Source organism: Ailuropoda melanoleuca, chromosome 1 (assembly GCF_002007445.2).
Source record: "Ailuropoda melanoleuca isolate Jingjing chromosome 1, ASM200744v2, whole genome shotgun sequence".
Taxonomy (NCBI): domain Eukaryota; kingdom Metazoa; phylum Chordata; class Mammalia; order Carnivora; family Ursidae; genus Ailuropoda; species Ailuropoda melanoleuca.
Genome location: NC_048218.1, coordinates 45,064,584 through 45,079,252, shown reverse-complemented (window position 1 = coordinate 45,079,252; position 14,669 = coordinate 45,064,584). Strand labels below are relative to the sequence as shown.

Below are 14,669 nucleotides of genomic sequence, written 5' to 3'. Positions count from 1 at the left end.
TGGACATTTACCACCAATTTCTCTTCTCAAACAAGCAAGCACATGTAGTTCTAATGTAGGAATCTGAAGGAAGAAGAATGTTGCAACAGGCTCAATTCTTTCTAAAGTCCAATAATGTACTTGGAAAACACCAATGGGAAAACCATTTACACCTCATTTTCTTAAAAAGTTAAAACCATGCACGTAATAAACACTAGAGCATTTTCTTTTAAAGAAAGAATAAAATTATTCAGGACAATGCTATAGTATTTTCCACAGGAAAGTATATTTGTTCATTCCTTCCTTCATTCAAAAAACACTCACTTTGGTAAACAAATAAAACAAACATTTGATACCCTCCACATGTAAAGGCTTTGTGGTAGACATATTTGTAGAAGAAACAAATGAATCAGACATGTGCCCGATTATTAAGAAGCTTATATTTTATTAGGGTTCACTGTAATGCACATAAATAAGACAAAATCAAAAGTGGTGAAAATTATGAATTATTATGGGTATGACTGGCATTAGAACATTTAGACAAACCATCTGTTTCATATGTGTTATATGATCAGTATTACTAACACTCAATGCCTCACACAGGGGAGATAAAATATAGTCACACATGTATGCTGACATATGTGTATGTAAATAAAAACTAAAAAGACCCTCTGAATGTATAATTTGTAATAAAGAACCAGCCTTATGGTTAGTACCAAAGAACATTCAAGATGACAGATGTGGTATTTTTGAAAAAACAAGGAACTGGTACTGCACATAATAATAGTGATAAACCACAGTAAGTTGTAACAGTTCTAAGCCATAATAGAAACTCTAAAGAAAAGCTGTAATAAGACACTGCTTTAAGCTAGTTTGGATTTAACTACCTCAATTTGTGTCCATAAAACCAGCTTCCACAACCTGTTTTTATTGGACAGGATTCAGTGAATATTCCTATAATCCTGTGCTATCAGTATGTGAACGTGAATGTAAGTGCTCTAAGACAATAGTCTTCAGACTGGGGTACACCTACCCCAAAGGTATACAAAGACTTTCCAGCAGTATAAGCATGGAAAACTTTAAAGGAATCAGCGTCTACATCCACAATTCACACAAATATACTTTCCAAAACTGATCTGCCAGAAAAAGTGCTTGTGCTCTCAGTTCTGCAACAATCCTTTCAAAACAGTCTTCCAACTTAAAATTTTACCAAATGCATCTTCCTGGGATGGAAACTTCTCTGGAGCACATCACAGACAAAAGGACACTATAGAAAGACTTACTCCTGAGAGGGTCCCATGAGAGCAGAGCAGCAACAGCTTCAGAACCACTGGAGGAAGCAGTGCTTGTTTCTTCATCTGGGAACAACTCAGGGCAAGCTGCTGTGCCTCATCTCTTTTAGGAGTGAAATGATTGCCAAAGAGATAGGTATTTACACATTTACTTAAGTTGAAAAAAGAAGTCAGACTATCCCCAAATGTCTGATTTAGGTGACTGGTTTGCCAATGGTGACTTTTAGATTATATGACAAATATTAATATATATCTTCTGCAGTTATTTAAACCTTGATTAGAAATTTGTAGATGGCAGCTTTAAAATGTGTGAAGAGGTACTTAGTTTTTAACAATCTTTTTAGAACAAACTAGCAGAAAGATGAATTAAGAAAAACAGTCCCATTTTACAATAACAACAAAATGAATAAAATACTTAGAAATAAGTTTAACCAAGGAGGTAAAAGATCTGCACAGTGAAAACTGTGAAACACTGATTAAATAAACTGAAGAAGACATCAAAATAAATAAATGGGAATAAACAGAAAGATATTCCATGTTCACAGATTGGAAGAATGAATAATACTTTCCAAAGCAATCTACAGATTCAGTGTAATCTCTATCAAAATCCCTATGGCATTTTTCACAGAAATACAAAAAACAATCCTAAAATACATATGTAAGCACAAAAGACCCTGAATAGCCAAAGCTATCTTGAGAAAGAAAAACAAAGCTGGGGGCATCATCGTCCTTGATTTCAAACTATATCACAAAGCTACAGCAATCAAAACAGTATAGTGTTTGCATAAAAAGCAGACACAGAGATCTACGGAACAGAAAAGAGCCCCCCCCCCAAAAAAATCCCAATATGGCCAATTAATTTTCAACAAAGGAGCCAAGAATATACAGTAGGGAAAGGATCTCTTCAATAAATGGTTCTGAAAAAACTCTATATTCACATATAAAAGATTAAACTGGACCACTATCTTACATTACACACAAAAATCAACTGGAAATGGATTAAAGATTTGGGCGTAAGACCTGAAACTATAAAACTCCTAGAAGAAAACATAGTGGGTAATCTCCTCGCCTGTCTTAGCAATGCTTTTTGAATTTTATGCCAAAAGCAAAGGAGATGAAAGACCTGTACTCCAAAACTGTAAAAGATTAATGGGAGAAATAGAAGATGACACAAAAAAAGGAAAGAGATATTCCATGCTTATGAATTGGAAGAACCAATATTATTACAAAGTCCTTACTACTCACAGCAATCTACAGATTCAATGCAATCCCTAACAAAATACCAACATTTTTCACAGAACTAGAACAAATAATACCACAATTTGTATGGAGCCACATAAGACCCTGAATAGCCAAAGCAATCTTGAGAAATAACAGAGTTGGGGGTATCACAATCCCAGATTCCAAGACCTACTACAAAGCTGTAGTAATCAAAACAGTACGGCATGGGCACAAAAATAGACAGGCATATCAGTGGAACAAAATAGGCCAAGAAAAAACCCATACTTACATGGTCAATTAATCTATGACAAAGGAGGCAAAAATACACAATGGAGAAAAGGCAGTCTCTTCAATAAATGGTGCTGGGAAAACTGGACCGTTCTCTTACACCATACACAAAAATGAACTCAAAATGGATTAAAGACCTAAATGTGAGACATGAAACCATAAAACTCCTAGAAGAAAACATGGGTAGTAATTTCTCTGATATCAGCCATAAAACATTTTTCTAGATATATCTCCTCAGGCAAGGGAAGAAAAAGCAAAAATAAACAATGAAACTCCATCAAACTAAAAAGCTTCTACACAGCAAGGAAACTGTCAACAAAACAAAAAGGTAACCTATGGAATGGGAGAATATACTTGCAAATGATATATCCTATAAGGGGTTAATATCCAAAATACATAAGGAACTCCAACTCAATAGCACAAAACCAAATAAATTTAAAAAATGGGCAAAGAACCTGAATAGACATTTTCCCAAAGAAGACATACATATGGCTAACAGGTACCTGAAAAGGTGCTTGACATCACTAGTCATCAGGGAAATGAAAATGAAAACCACAATGAAATATCACCTCACATCTTATCTACTGTCAAAAAGACAAGAGGTAACAAATATTAGCAAGGATGTGAAGAAAAGGGAACTCCTGTACACTGTTGGTGGGAATGTAAATGGGTACAGTCACTATGGAACACAATATGGAGGTTCTTCAAGAAATCTTTAAAAACTACAATATGATCTAGCAATCCCACTTCTCAGTATATATCCAAAGGTAATGAAATCACTATCCCTGAAGAGAGAGCTCAACTCTCATGTTCACTGCAGCATTATTCACAATAGCCAAAGTATGGAAGCAACTGAAGTGTCTGACAACAGATGAATAAAGAAAATGTGATGTGGTATATATATATATATACATATATATATGATATGTATATCATATATATATGATGGAATATTATTCAGCCTTAAAAAAGGAAATCCTGCTATTTGCAACAACACAGAGAACCCAGAGGGCATTATGTTAAGTGAAATAAGCCACACAGACAAGCCAAATACTGCATGGTATCACTTATATGTGGGATCTAAAAAAAAAAAAAGGCCGATCTTTATGTAAATAGAAAGAAGAGGTGGTTGCTGGGGTGGGGGTGGGGCAGGAAAGAGGAAGAGGATGGAAGTAGGGTACAAACTTTCAGTTAAAGATGAGTAAGGTCTGTGGATCTAATATATAACATGGTGACTACAGTTGATAATCCTGTATTGTTTAAGTGAAATGTGCTAAGAGAGTAGAACTTCAGCATTCTCGCACACACAAAAGGTGAATATGTGAGGTGACGGATATGGTTAACTTGGTAGGAATCTTTTTACAATATATATATATATATATATATATATATATATATATATATATATATCTCAAATCATCATGTTGTTTAATTTATATATCTTACAGTTTTGTCAATTATATCTCAACAAGCTGAGAAAAGGTAGATAATATTTGCTAAAGGAAGTGCTATGACTACTCTTTATATGAACAAACTAGTTGTACAATTTAATAAAATTATTTTAGGAGACTGAAGAGCAAACATTTGGAAACTGCTGCTCTATGAGATATGAACTAAAAAGAATGCAAGCACACTGATTAAGAGAATTTTTCTTTAGGTTGATAGTTTCTCCAATACAGAGAATGTTTCTTGAAAAAAACACTGTGTGTGGACCAGGTTGAGTATTGTAATAGTTTGTGTTCTTTGCTGGAGAGGCAGTGTGGCATTGGGCTTTGCACCTTCCTGACCTTTCTGAGCTTCAATTTTCATGGCTGTAAAATAGAGATTATAATCCCAAAACCTATAAGTTTACCATGTGAATTACAGCCAACAGATGCAGACTTACTTCAGTGCTTGGCAGTACCTCACCAACACTAAATAAAGAATGGTGGTTACAGTATAGTCTCCTGCATATTAAAGCTTTGGGCTGGGTGAGGAAAATCACAAACTGGAACTCAAATTATTTACTGCCCTTTTTAGGTGAAAATTCAGCTACTAATACACTACCTGTGATATGTATTTTGAGTCATTTTTTCCAGTAGTGTGGACAAATTTTAGGAATTTAGTCTTGGTCTCCTACCTGATGTTCTCTGTGAAAAAACTGGATGGCCCTTTAGGTCAGGAGTAGAAGCTATGTCCACAAATTGGGATATAATCAATAATGAATAACTGGCTGAGTTAATATTCAGTCATAATACTGTTTTTGCAGAACATGTAAATAATAAAGCCTTGCTACCCATAGTCAGTCCTGGCATCACCAGGGAGCTTCATATAATGCAAAATTTGAGGCCCATCCCCATCTACTGAATTGGCAGCTGAAATTTAACAAGATTCCTAGGTGATTCAAATGCACCTTAAACTGTGAGAAGCACTGGTAAAGAACAGGCCATTTGCAGGGAAGATATAATCACCAGGTATACGTGTAACTCAGGTGGGAACTTTCTGATGCACCTGCTTAACGAGAGCTGAGTAAGGCAAAATGATGGAGAGTCTGACTCTAATGACAGACTGAAAATATAAATGTCCATAAGGACACACACTGTTCTCAACTAGGGGTGATTTCATGCCCCAGTCACTGGGCAAAAAATGTCTAGAGACATTTTTGTTTGTCACAAATGGGGAGAGGAGGGCTGCTACTGGCATCTAGTGAGTTGACACCAAAGATGCTGCTCAACATCTTACAATGCACAGCACAGCCGCCCACAACAAAGAATCATTTTACTCAAAACGCCAATAGTGCTGAGGTTAGAGAAACCCCTAGCACAGATTATGCAAACATCCCTATATAAAGGTGTGTTAATTGGATCTATTCATGAAAAAAGGAGCAATAATTTGACTACACAGCCCTGAGGGGATGAAATTTGTATCTGGGCATTCTGCATCTCAAGGTCTATGCAGCTTTCAAGACTATATGTACCCTGGTTAAAAGCTCTCAAAATAATTTATGTGCTTTTGCTAGCAAACCCAGTCAATGACAATCTGTATTAGCAGATAAGATCAGTCAGCATCACTGCCTAAAACCTGTTAATAAGCAAAGAAAAATAATGAAGACAGAAAATTAAGGTACTATTTCATTTAAAACCCAATCCAACTGAAGAAGAAAGCAGGCATAGACCCTCAATTCCATACCCTCCTTACCAAAAGATACCAACAGTCTATACCTTCATTTTCCACATCCACAATCCCTTGTCTGCAATTAAAAAAAAAATCTAAGAGCTATGCAATATTCTTTTCCAAACTGTGGCTGAACTTTTTCTCTGAACTCATCATCTGGCAGCAAAGCCTGAATAGAGGTGAAACTACTCATTATTTTAATTATCCCACTTAGCATAACTATTCACATGGTTCACTGCAGAAGTATTCAGAGGTTTGCTTAGGAGGTGGTGCCACAAAAATAGACAAGGCAAGAAACAACAATTGTTGGAGAGGATGTGGAGAAAGGGGATCCCTCCTACATTGTTGGTGGGAATGCAAGTTGGTACAGCCACTCTGGAAAACAGTGTGGAGGTCCCTTAAAAAGTTAAAAATTGAACTACCCTATGACCCAGCCATTGCACTACTGGGTGTTTACCCCAAAGATACAGACGTAGTAAAGAGAAGGGCCATATGCACCCCAATGTTCATAGCTGCATTGTCCACAATAGCCAAATCATGGAAGGAGCCGAGATGCCCTTCAACAGATGACTGGATTAAGAAGCTGTGGTCCATATATACAATGGAATATTACTCAGCTATCAGAAAGAACGAATTCTCAACATTTGCTGCAACATGGACGGCACTGGAGGAGATAATGCTAAGTGAAATAAGTCAAGCAGAGAAAGACAATTATCATATGATTTCTCTCATCTATGGAACATAAGAACTAGGAGGATCGGTAGGGGAAGAAAGGGATAAAGAAAAGGGGGGTAATCAGAAGGGGGAATGAAACATGAGAGACTATGGACTATGAGAAACAAACTGAAGACTTCAGAGGGGAGGGGGTGGGGGAATGGGATAGACTGGTGATGGGTAGTAAGGAGGGCACGTATTGCATGGTGCACTGGGTGTTATACGCAACTAATGAAGCATCGAACTTTACATCGGAATCCGGGGATGTACTGTATGGTGATTAACATAATATAATAAAAAAAATCATTAAATAAAAAAAAAAGGTGGTGCCACAGGCCTTGCTGGAGCTATTATATATGACAGATGCTCCTTACTGCCTTTCTAAAATTTGAAAAACTGTAAGTTTGAAGACACTCGGCTTCAAAAGTTTTGGATACATGATCGTGGACCTCAAATGACTAAAATACAGTTAACAGCAAATATTTGCTGAAAGCATTCATATACATTTGAAAAAAGAAAAGACACACACACACACACACACACACACACACACACACACACAAATCCCTGCATTAGTAATTAGCAGTATGACAATCAGTTTCCTTATTTAGGGCACTGTGTACAAGCCAGGCTTGCAGCTTCAAATCCTATAAGGACCTGCTAACTTTGCATAGAAATGCCTTTCTACAAGTCCATAAACTAACCTCAAACTCAACCTTCTTGATACAAGGCAAAAAATAGTGAATGATTTAGGGTAAGTCCTTTGACTATACCAAAAGTGCTAATTTCAATTCAGTAGTATTAATCAGCCTCTCTCTCTCTCTCTCTCTCTCTCACACACACACACACACACACACACACACACACACACACACACACACAGTGTGTAATAGCATTACGGCACCTAACTGGCTCTGAGAAGGTTCTGTCAGGGCCTTTCTCCTATCCTCAGTTCTCACTGGTTGCTGGCCCTAAGCCCCTGAGTTGATGGTTGGGAGTATGACTCTTTTCTGCATATAAACTCCTATTTTCCTCCCTGACAGGCCTTACCTGACTAGCCTGTTGACTTATGGTGTGCTTATGGGACTGGCAGGGAAATAGCAAGTTGTTAGGAAACAAGTAGCAAGGAATTGCTGAGAGCAAATGTACTCAAATTATCAGTTTTATGTGCCTCCCTTGTAGTACAGGGGCTTGGGAACAGAAGGGGATGCCAGCTGATTTCCAGAAACCATCAAAGATACATGACCTTGCAACCCTGATGAAAAAGATGCATCATGCTTACTGCCAAAAACAATGAACACAATGGAAACAATTTAAACTTCTTCACAGTCTTTTTTTGCCAGTTACAGCTCTGCCACAATTCACTAATCACCATTCAATTTTTATACTTTTTTCATTTCACTGCAAAATAATCTTCCCTTTTTTATATCCTAAGAAAATATATGTCCTTCTGAAAATGAAATAGCACATGGTATTATTTAATAAGTTGCAAACAAATCCTGAAAAGTTTTTGTGAAACTGTTCTCTAATAAAACTCTAAGAACTGTGATGTAAAAAGGGGAAAATATTTCACTGCAGTTATGCTCAGCGCATTGTTAAATTTGATTCTAATGCTAAGGCGGGAGCAAGAAGCACTTTGCCAAAGTTTCTGTAACTATTTCACCACAAAGCAGTTTGCCTGTGGACGTATCTACCAGTGGGTTGTGAAGTCTCATGACCATTCAGGAAGAAGACGCCATCTTTCTCTTCTCAGGTGTCTCAAATAGGGAGTGGGAAAGGGCCAGAAGCCATGGGCAAGCCTCTTGCCAAGACTGTAGATGAGATCATCATCAACCTCACCCCAGCATCCAGCTCAGCTTCTTTAGAAATTTCACAGGCTGCAGCCCTCAGACCAGCCTCCTGTCGGGTTCTCAAAATGAAAAAATAAAAGTGGATCCTCCCCACAAAAAAAAAAAAAAAAAGGAAATCTAACATCATACAATTATTTTAAACATGTTCCTCTTATGTAGCATAATTAAGGAAAAGAGCAGATTAGGATCTCAAGAAAGACTTTTCCAAGAAGACTCTTCCAAATTAGTTTCCTTCTAAAATGTCCTTACAAATCCTTAAACAACTTTCAAAAATAAAGTTTTATGGCAAGAATTAAAGACATGCTTTGGATAATTAACTCATAGAAAAGATATAGCAAAACATTATGAACTGTCTATGCTTGATCAGAAAACAAACTTTTCACCCATGACAAGTCCTTTAGTTCAGTTCTCCAGGGATTCCATTCTATTTTAGCTTCTGTATAACAATACTGCAAAGCTGTAATTACATCCTCTATAATCAGCCCATTCCCAATGTAATTAAGAGTGCCACAAATTTAAAACTATGACCTCACTGCTGAGGAGAAAAGTGTGTGGAAGAGATCATTTACATTACATGTAAAATGACATCCTGTTATGCCAACAAATTTAAAACGTAAAAGAAAAAACTAACATTATAATAGAATCTTCATTTATAAGGGAACTATTATGTTCCTGATAGTTTTTCCTCCATCATTTCTAGCATCTGACATTAATCAAAAAACTCTCCTATCAAATCCTGTGCTCTTGTATGTTACGAAAACTCTAAACCCCTTCAGATGCCTCTCAGTTCCCCTCATTCAACTGCCAGTCACCATGGGGATAAAGATATATGTGAGGTGAGTGATTCCTGGCACAATGTTATGCTAGTGTAAACCAAGTTTTAATTAGTAGAAAGGCCCATCAGTGAAGTGTATAACTTCCAAGCAATGGGAATATGAATAAAATGTTATCTCAATTAAGAATCAAGAAATTGAGCACCAAACTTAATGTGCCACATATTATAATTGTTCAAGCAAAACATTTTATAAATGTAACCACAGCCACATTCATAAGGACAACAGCAATAACCAACACTTACCAAATGCTTACTATGTGCCAGCACTATGAGAATCTTGGAAGAATTATCTCATTTAATTTTCACAAATGGCCCCTGAGATAATACAATTATTGCCTCCATTTTTCATACCAGGAAACTGAAGCTCAAGGATATTAAATAACTGTCTAGGTTAATTAGCTGGTAGAGTAGGGCCAGTAATGAAGCCAGGTCACCTTGAAACTCTGTTTTTACAGCTTTCAGGCTAGACTGTCTACTGGTTCGGTTACACAAGCAATTTAAACCAACTATTTTTACCTTTACTCTTCCACTAAGGCTCCTGGTGAAATACAACTATTACCAATCAACAAGGGGTGGGGGGAGAGGGAGTAGTGAAAGCAAAAAAGCAAGGTAACTATCAAGATTCTCCTCTCCAATCAAATTCAGGAATTCCTTTCCATATTCTGTATAGCTATCAATCATTTTAAATTACACAAATGTTTAATCACAGCTGATAAGTTACTAAAGCACCAATCACAAAATAGAATGCACTCTTGTATTTTTCAGATTAAAGAAGCTGATTGACCAAGAAACCAAGTCCCAGGAGAAGAAGGAGCAAGAAAAGGAAAAAAGGGTCACTGCCCTGAAAGAGGAGCTGACCAAACTGAAGTCTTTTGCTTTGATGGTGGTGGATGAACAACAAAGGCTGACGGCACAGCTTGCCCTTCAAAGAGAGAAAATCCAAGACCTAACCACAAGGGCAAAGGAAACACATGCTAAACTAGCCCTCGCTGAAACCCGAGTTCAGGAAGAAGAGCAGAAGGCAACCAGACTAGAGAAAGAACTGCAGACACAGACCACAAAGTTTCACCAAAACCAAGAAACAATTATGGCAAAGCTCACCAATGAGGACAGCCAAAATCGCCAGCTTCGACAAAAGCTGGCAGCACTCAGCCGGCAAATTGATGAGTTAGAAGAGACAAACAGGTCTTTACGAAAAGCAGAAGAGGAGCTGCAAGATATAAAAGAAAAAATCAACAAGGGAGAATATGGAAACTGCGGTATCATGGCTGAGGTGGAGGAGCTCAGGAAACGTGTCCTAGAAATGGAAGGGAAGGATGAAGAACTCATAAAAATGGAGGAGCAGTGCAGAGATCTCAATAAGAGGCTTGAAAAAGAAACATCACAGAGTAAAGACTTCAAACTTGAGGTTGAAAAACTCAATAAAAGGATTATGGCTCTGGACAAATTAGAAGATGCCTTCAACAAAAGCAAACAAGAATGTTACTCTCTGAAATGCAATTTAGAAAAAGAAAGGACGACCACAAAGCAGTTGTCTCAAGAACTGGAGAGTTTAAAAGTAAGGATCAAAGAGCTAGAAGCCATTGAAAGTCGTCTGGAAAAGACAGAATTCACCCTGAAAGAGGATTTAACTAAACTGAAAACATTGACTGTGATGCTGGTAGATGAAAGGAAAACAATGAGTGAAAAATTAAAGCAAACTGAAGATAAGTTACAAGCTGCTGCTTCTCAGCTTCAAAGGGAGCAAAATAAAGTGACAACAGTTACTGAGAAGTTAATTGAGGAAACAAAAAGGGCACTGAAGTCCAAAACTGATGTGGAAGAAAAAATGTACAGTGTCACCAAGGAGAGAGACGATCTAAAGAACAAACTGAAAGCAGAAGAAGAGAAAGGAAATGATCTCCTGTCCAAAGTTAATATGTTGAAAAATAGGCTTCAATCACTGGAAGCAATTGAGAAAGACTTCCTAAAAAACAAATTAAATCAAGATTCTAGTAAGTCCACAATAGCATTACACCAAGAAAACAATAAGATTAAAGAGCTCTCTCAAGAAGTGGAAAGATTGAGACTGAAGTTAAAGGATATGAAAGCCATTGAGGATGACCTTATGAAAACAGAAGATGAGTATGAGACTCTAGAACGAAGGTATGCTAATGAACGAGAAAAAGCTCAATTTTTATCTGAAGAGCTGGAACATGTTAAAATGGAACTTGACAAGTATAAGTTAGCAGAAAAGACAGAGTCCAGCCATGAACAATGGCTTTTCAAAAGGCTTCAAGAAGAAGAAGCTAAATCAGGGCACCTCTCAAGAGAAGTGGACGCACTGAAAGAGAAAATTCATGAATACATGGCAACTGAGGACCTGATATGTCATCTCCAGGGAGATCATTCAGTTCTGCAAAAGAAACTCAATCAACAAGAAAACAGGAACAGAGATTTAGGAAGAGAGATCGAAAACCTCACTAAAGAGTTAGAGAGGTACCGGCATTTTAGTAAGAGCCTCCGGCCTAGTCTCAATGGAAGAATCATCTCTGACCCTCAAGTATTTTCTAAAGAAGTCCAGACAGAAGTAGCAGACAATGAGCCGCCCGATTACAAGAGTCTCATTCCTCTGGAACGAGCAGTCATCAACGGTCAGTTGTATGAGGAGAGTGAGGACCACGATGAGGACCCTAATGACGACGAATCCCTGCTGTCCTTCAAATGCAATTCATCTACTCCCTGTCCTGTTAACAGGAAACTATGGATTCCTTGGATGAAATCTAAGGAGACCCATCCTCAGAATGGAAAAATACAAACTAAACCCAACGGCAACTTCATGCAACCTGGAGATCTAGTCCTAAGCCACATGCCTGGGCAACCACTTCATATAAAAGTTACTCCAGACCATGTCCAAAACACGGCCACTCTTGAAATCACAAGTCCGACTGCAGAGAGTCCTCACTCTTACACAAGCACTGCGGTGATACCAAACTGTGGCACCCCAAAGCAAAGGATAACCATCCTCCAAAATGCCTCCATAACACCGGTGAAATCCAAAACAACTGCTGAAGGCCTCATGAATTTAGAGCAAAGCATGTCCCCAATTACCATGGCAACCTTTGCCAGAGCGCAGACTCCAGAGTCTTGTGGTTCTATAACTCCAGAAAGGACAATGTCACCTATTCAGGTTTTGGCTGTGACTGGTTCAGCAGGCTCTCCTGAGCAGGGACGTTCCCCAGAGCCGATAGAAATCAGTGCCAAGCATGCGATTTTCAGAGTCTCCCCTGACCGGCAGTCATCATGGCAGTTTCAGCGTTCAAACAGCAACAGTTCAAGTGTGATAACTACTGAGGATAATAAAATCCACATTCACTTAGGAAGTCCTTACATGCAAGCTGTAGCCAGCCCCGTGAGACCTGCCAGCCCTTCAACACCACCACAGGATAACCGAACTCAAGGCTTAACTAATGGGGCACTAAACAAAACAACCAATAAAGTCACCAGCAGTATTACTATTACACCAACAGCCACATCTCTTCCTCGACAATCACAAATTACAGTAAGTAATATATATAACTGACGACTCTCACCCTCATCCAGTCTATAGTGATGTTATTGCAAGGAACTCAATCCTTTTTAATTATCCCTCCACATCTCCCAAAAGACTGACTGAACTTGTACTTTGGGAAGGTTTGTGCATGAACTATCCAAGAGTATCTGAAACTAACTAAGTGTTGCCTGCAATAGTCATATCAAGTGTGCACTTACTGTATATCTTTTCATTTACATACCTGTATGGAAAATATTTAGTCTGCACTTGTATAAATACATCTTTATGTATTTCATTTTCCATAACTCACATTAATTTCACTGCAACTTGTCTTGATGAAATACTTTAACATTTTAAAGCAGTAAATAATTTGTTATTTTTACCATTGCTTGCTGAATTTTTTTTTCTTGGTCATTTTGTGTTACATTTTTGCATGTATAATAGAATTTTACTTCCTGTTCATAAGGTCTATTAATTATTTCTTAAAAACAAGTAGGACCTACTTCCCACTTCCAATTTATAGTCAACTTCTGATTACATGTTTTTAGAGGAAGAGGAAGTGGTTCATATAAATAAAATTTATGTCTCTTTGATTTTAAAGTGAACTGTAAGTTCTCTTAGGAGCTAACTTAACTTCCTGCTTGAGATGTACCTCAGTATCCCTGGTGCCCAGCAAAGTGCTTAGCACATATTGGGAACCTAATGTTTACTGACACTAAGTTAATAAAATAATATTAAATAATTTGCTTTTATAAGCACATATGAGCTGAAAGTAAAAGGCTTTGAAATGTGACAGGAAGCCAGAAAAAGCACATTTGAAAACACAAGTTACCTCGACAATCAAGAGTTGACTGTATTTCTACTACAGGTGAAAACCCCCATAAAACATATGTATCATCCAAACCTAAAATCAGCCACTATGATACATGCTCTTGAACACTGCTTCAAAGCAAAAATGTCATTCTTGTTTTTCTTTACTATCTGGATCCCAAAATAGTTTGGATTATTTAAGGTAGGTGTTTCCTACCTTGCTTGTAAATCGGCTACATTCAGAAGCTTACAATATAATTGCATTTTCCCCCTGCTTCTAAACAAGCAAATAGAAGCCAAAGATGGTTTCAAACATAAGTTATAGAAAAGGCGTATTTTTTTCTTTAAAAATCATATATTATGTTAGTTGAGGAAAGTTTCTTCTGTGATTATTGTTATGCCATTTAAAAGGTAAGTGAGAAAAACTCAAAGCATCCTAAGAATTCTGATACCTACCTTATAGGACTCTTTGAAAATGATCTATATTTCCATAGCGGAGAAAATAGTTTTCAGAGGAACATTTTAAATTACAAATCTGGTCCCCAAGTCAGACTCAAAAAAAAAAAAAAAATCAGACAAAATAGTTCATTACCAGGTTTCCTTTTCCAACCTTATAACTGTTAATTTAGTTTGGTCACTTTTACTGCCAGCTACTAATTTTAAACAGAATTCATTTAGACACCCAGGCAAACTGTGAAGATCTTTAGAAGTAAAAGGAATCTTCCACAATTAGCCTCCCTTTCCCTGCAAAATCAATTCCATGATAGCAAAGCGAGGATTTGTTGACAGAAACATTTCCATGGTGATGAACTGCAACACCAATGCTGTGGGCTTGCATCATCATTAAATAAATTTGGATGAAAGCTGAGGGTGGTGATGAATGAGAAAGCTTCTGTTTAAACACATTTATCTTGGGAATCGGCAGTGACCCAACTATATTACAAAATACATGATGGTCTAAATGTTTTTCAAAACTATTTTTATTTATTATTTGT

At 37.3% G+C, this 14,669-nt stretch overlaps 2 protein-coding genes across 5 annotated transcripts in view; one reads left to right on the top strand and one right to left on the bottom strand.

Annotated features, from left to right (window-relative positions):
- The window catches only part of FILIP1L (filamin A interacting protein 1 like), a 91,311-nt gene extending 78,059 nt beyond the window's left edge, over nt 1–13,252 (top strand). For both annotated transcript variants that reach the window (XM_019797341.1, XM_034657256.1), the window contains one exon: nt 10,098–13,252. In XM_019797341.1, coding sequence (XP_019652900.1) covers nt 10,098–12,894 — 2,797 coding nt within the window. In that variant the 3' untranslated portion in view covers nt 12,895–13,252. The remainder of the gene's footprint in view (nt 1–10,097) is intronic.
- CMSS1 (cms1 ribosomal small subunit homolog) overlaps nt 1–14,669 on the bottom strand; it is a 388,299-nt gene that overhangs the window by 342,275 nt on the left and 31,355 nt on the right. The gene's annotated exons all lie outside the window — the stretch shown is intronic.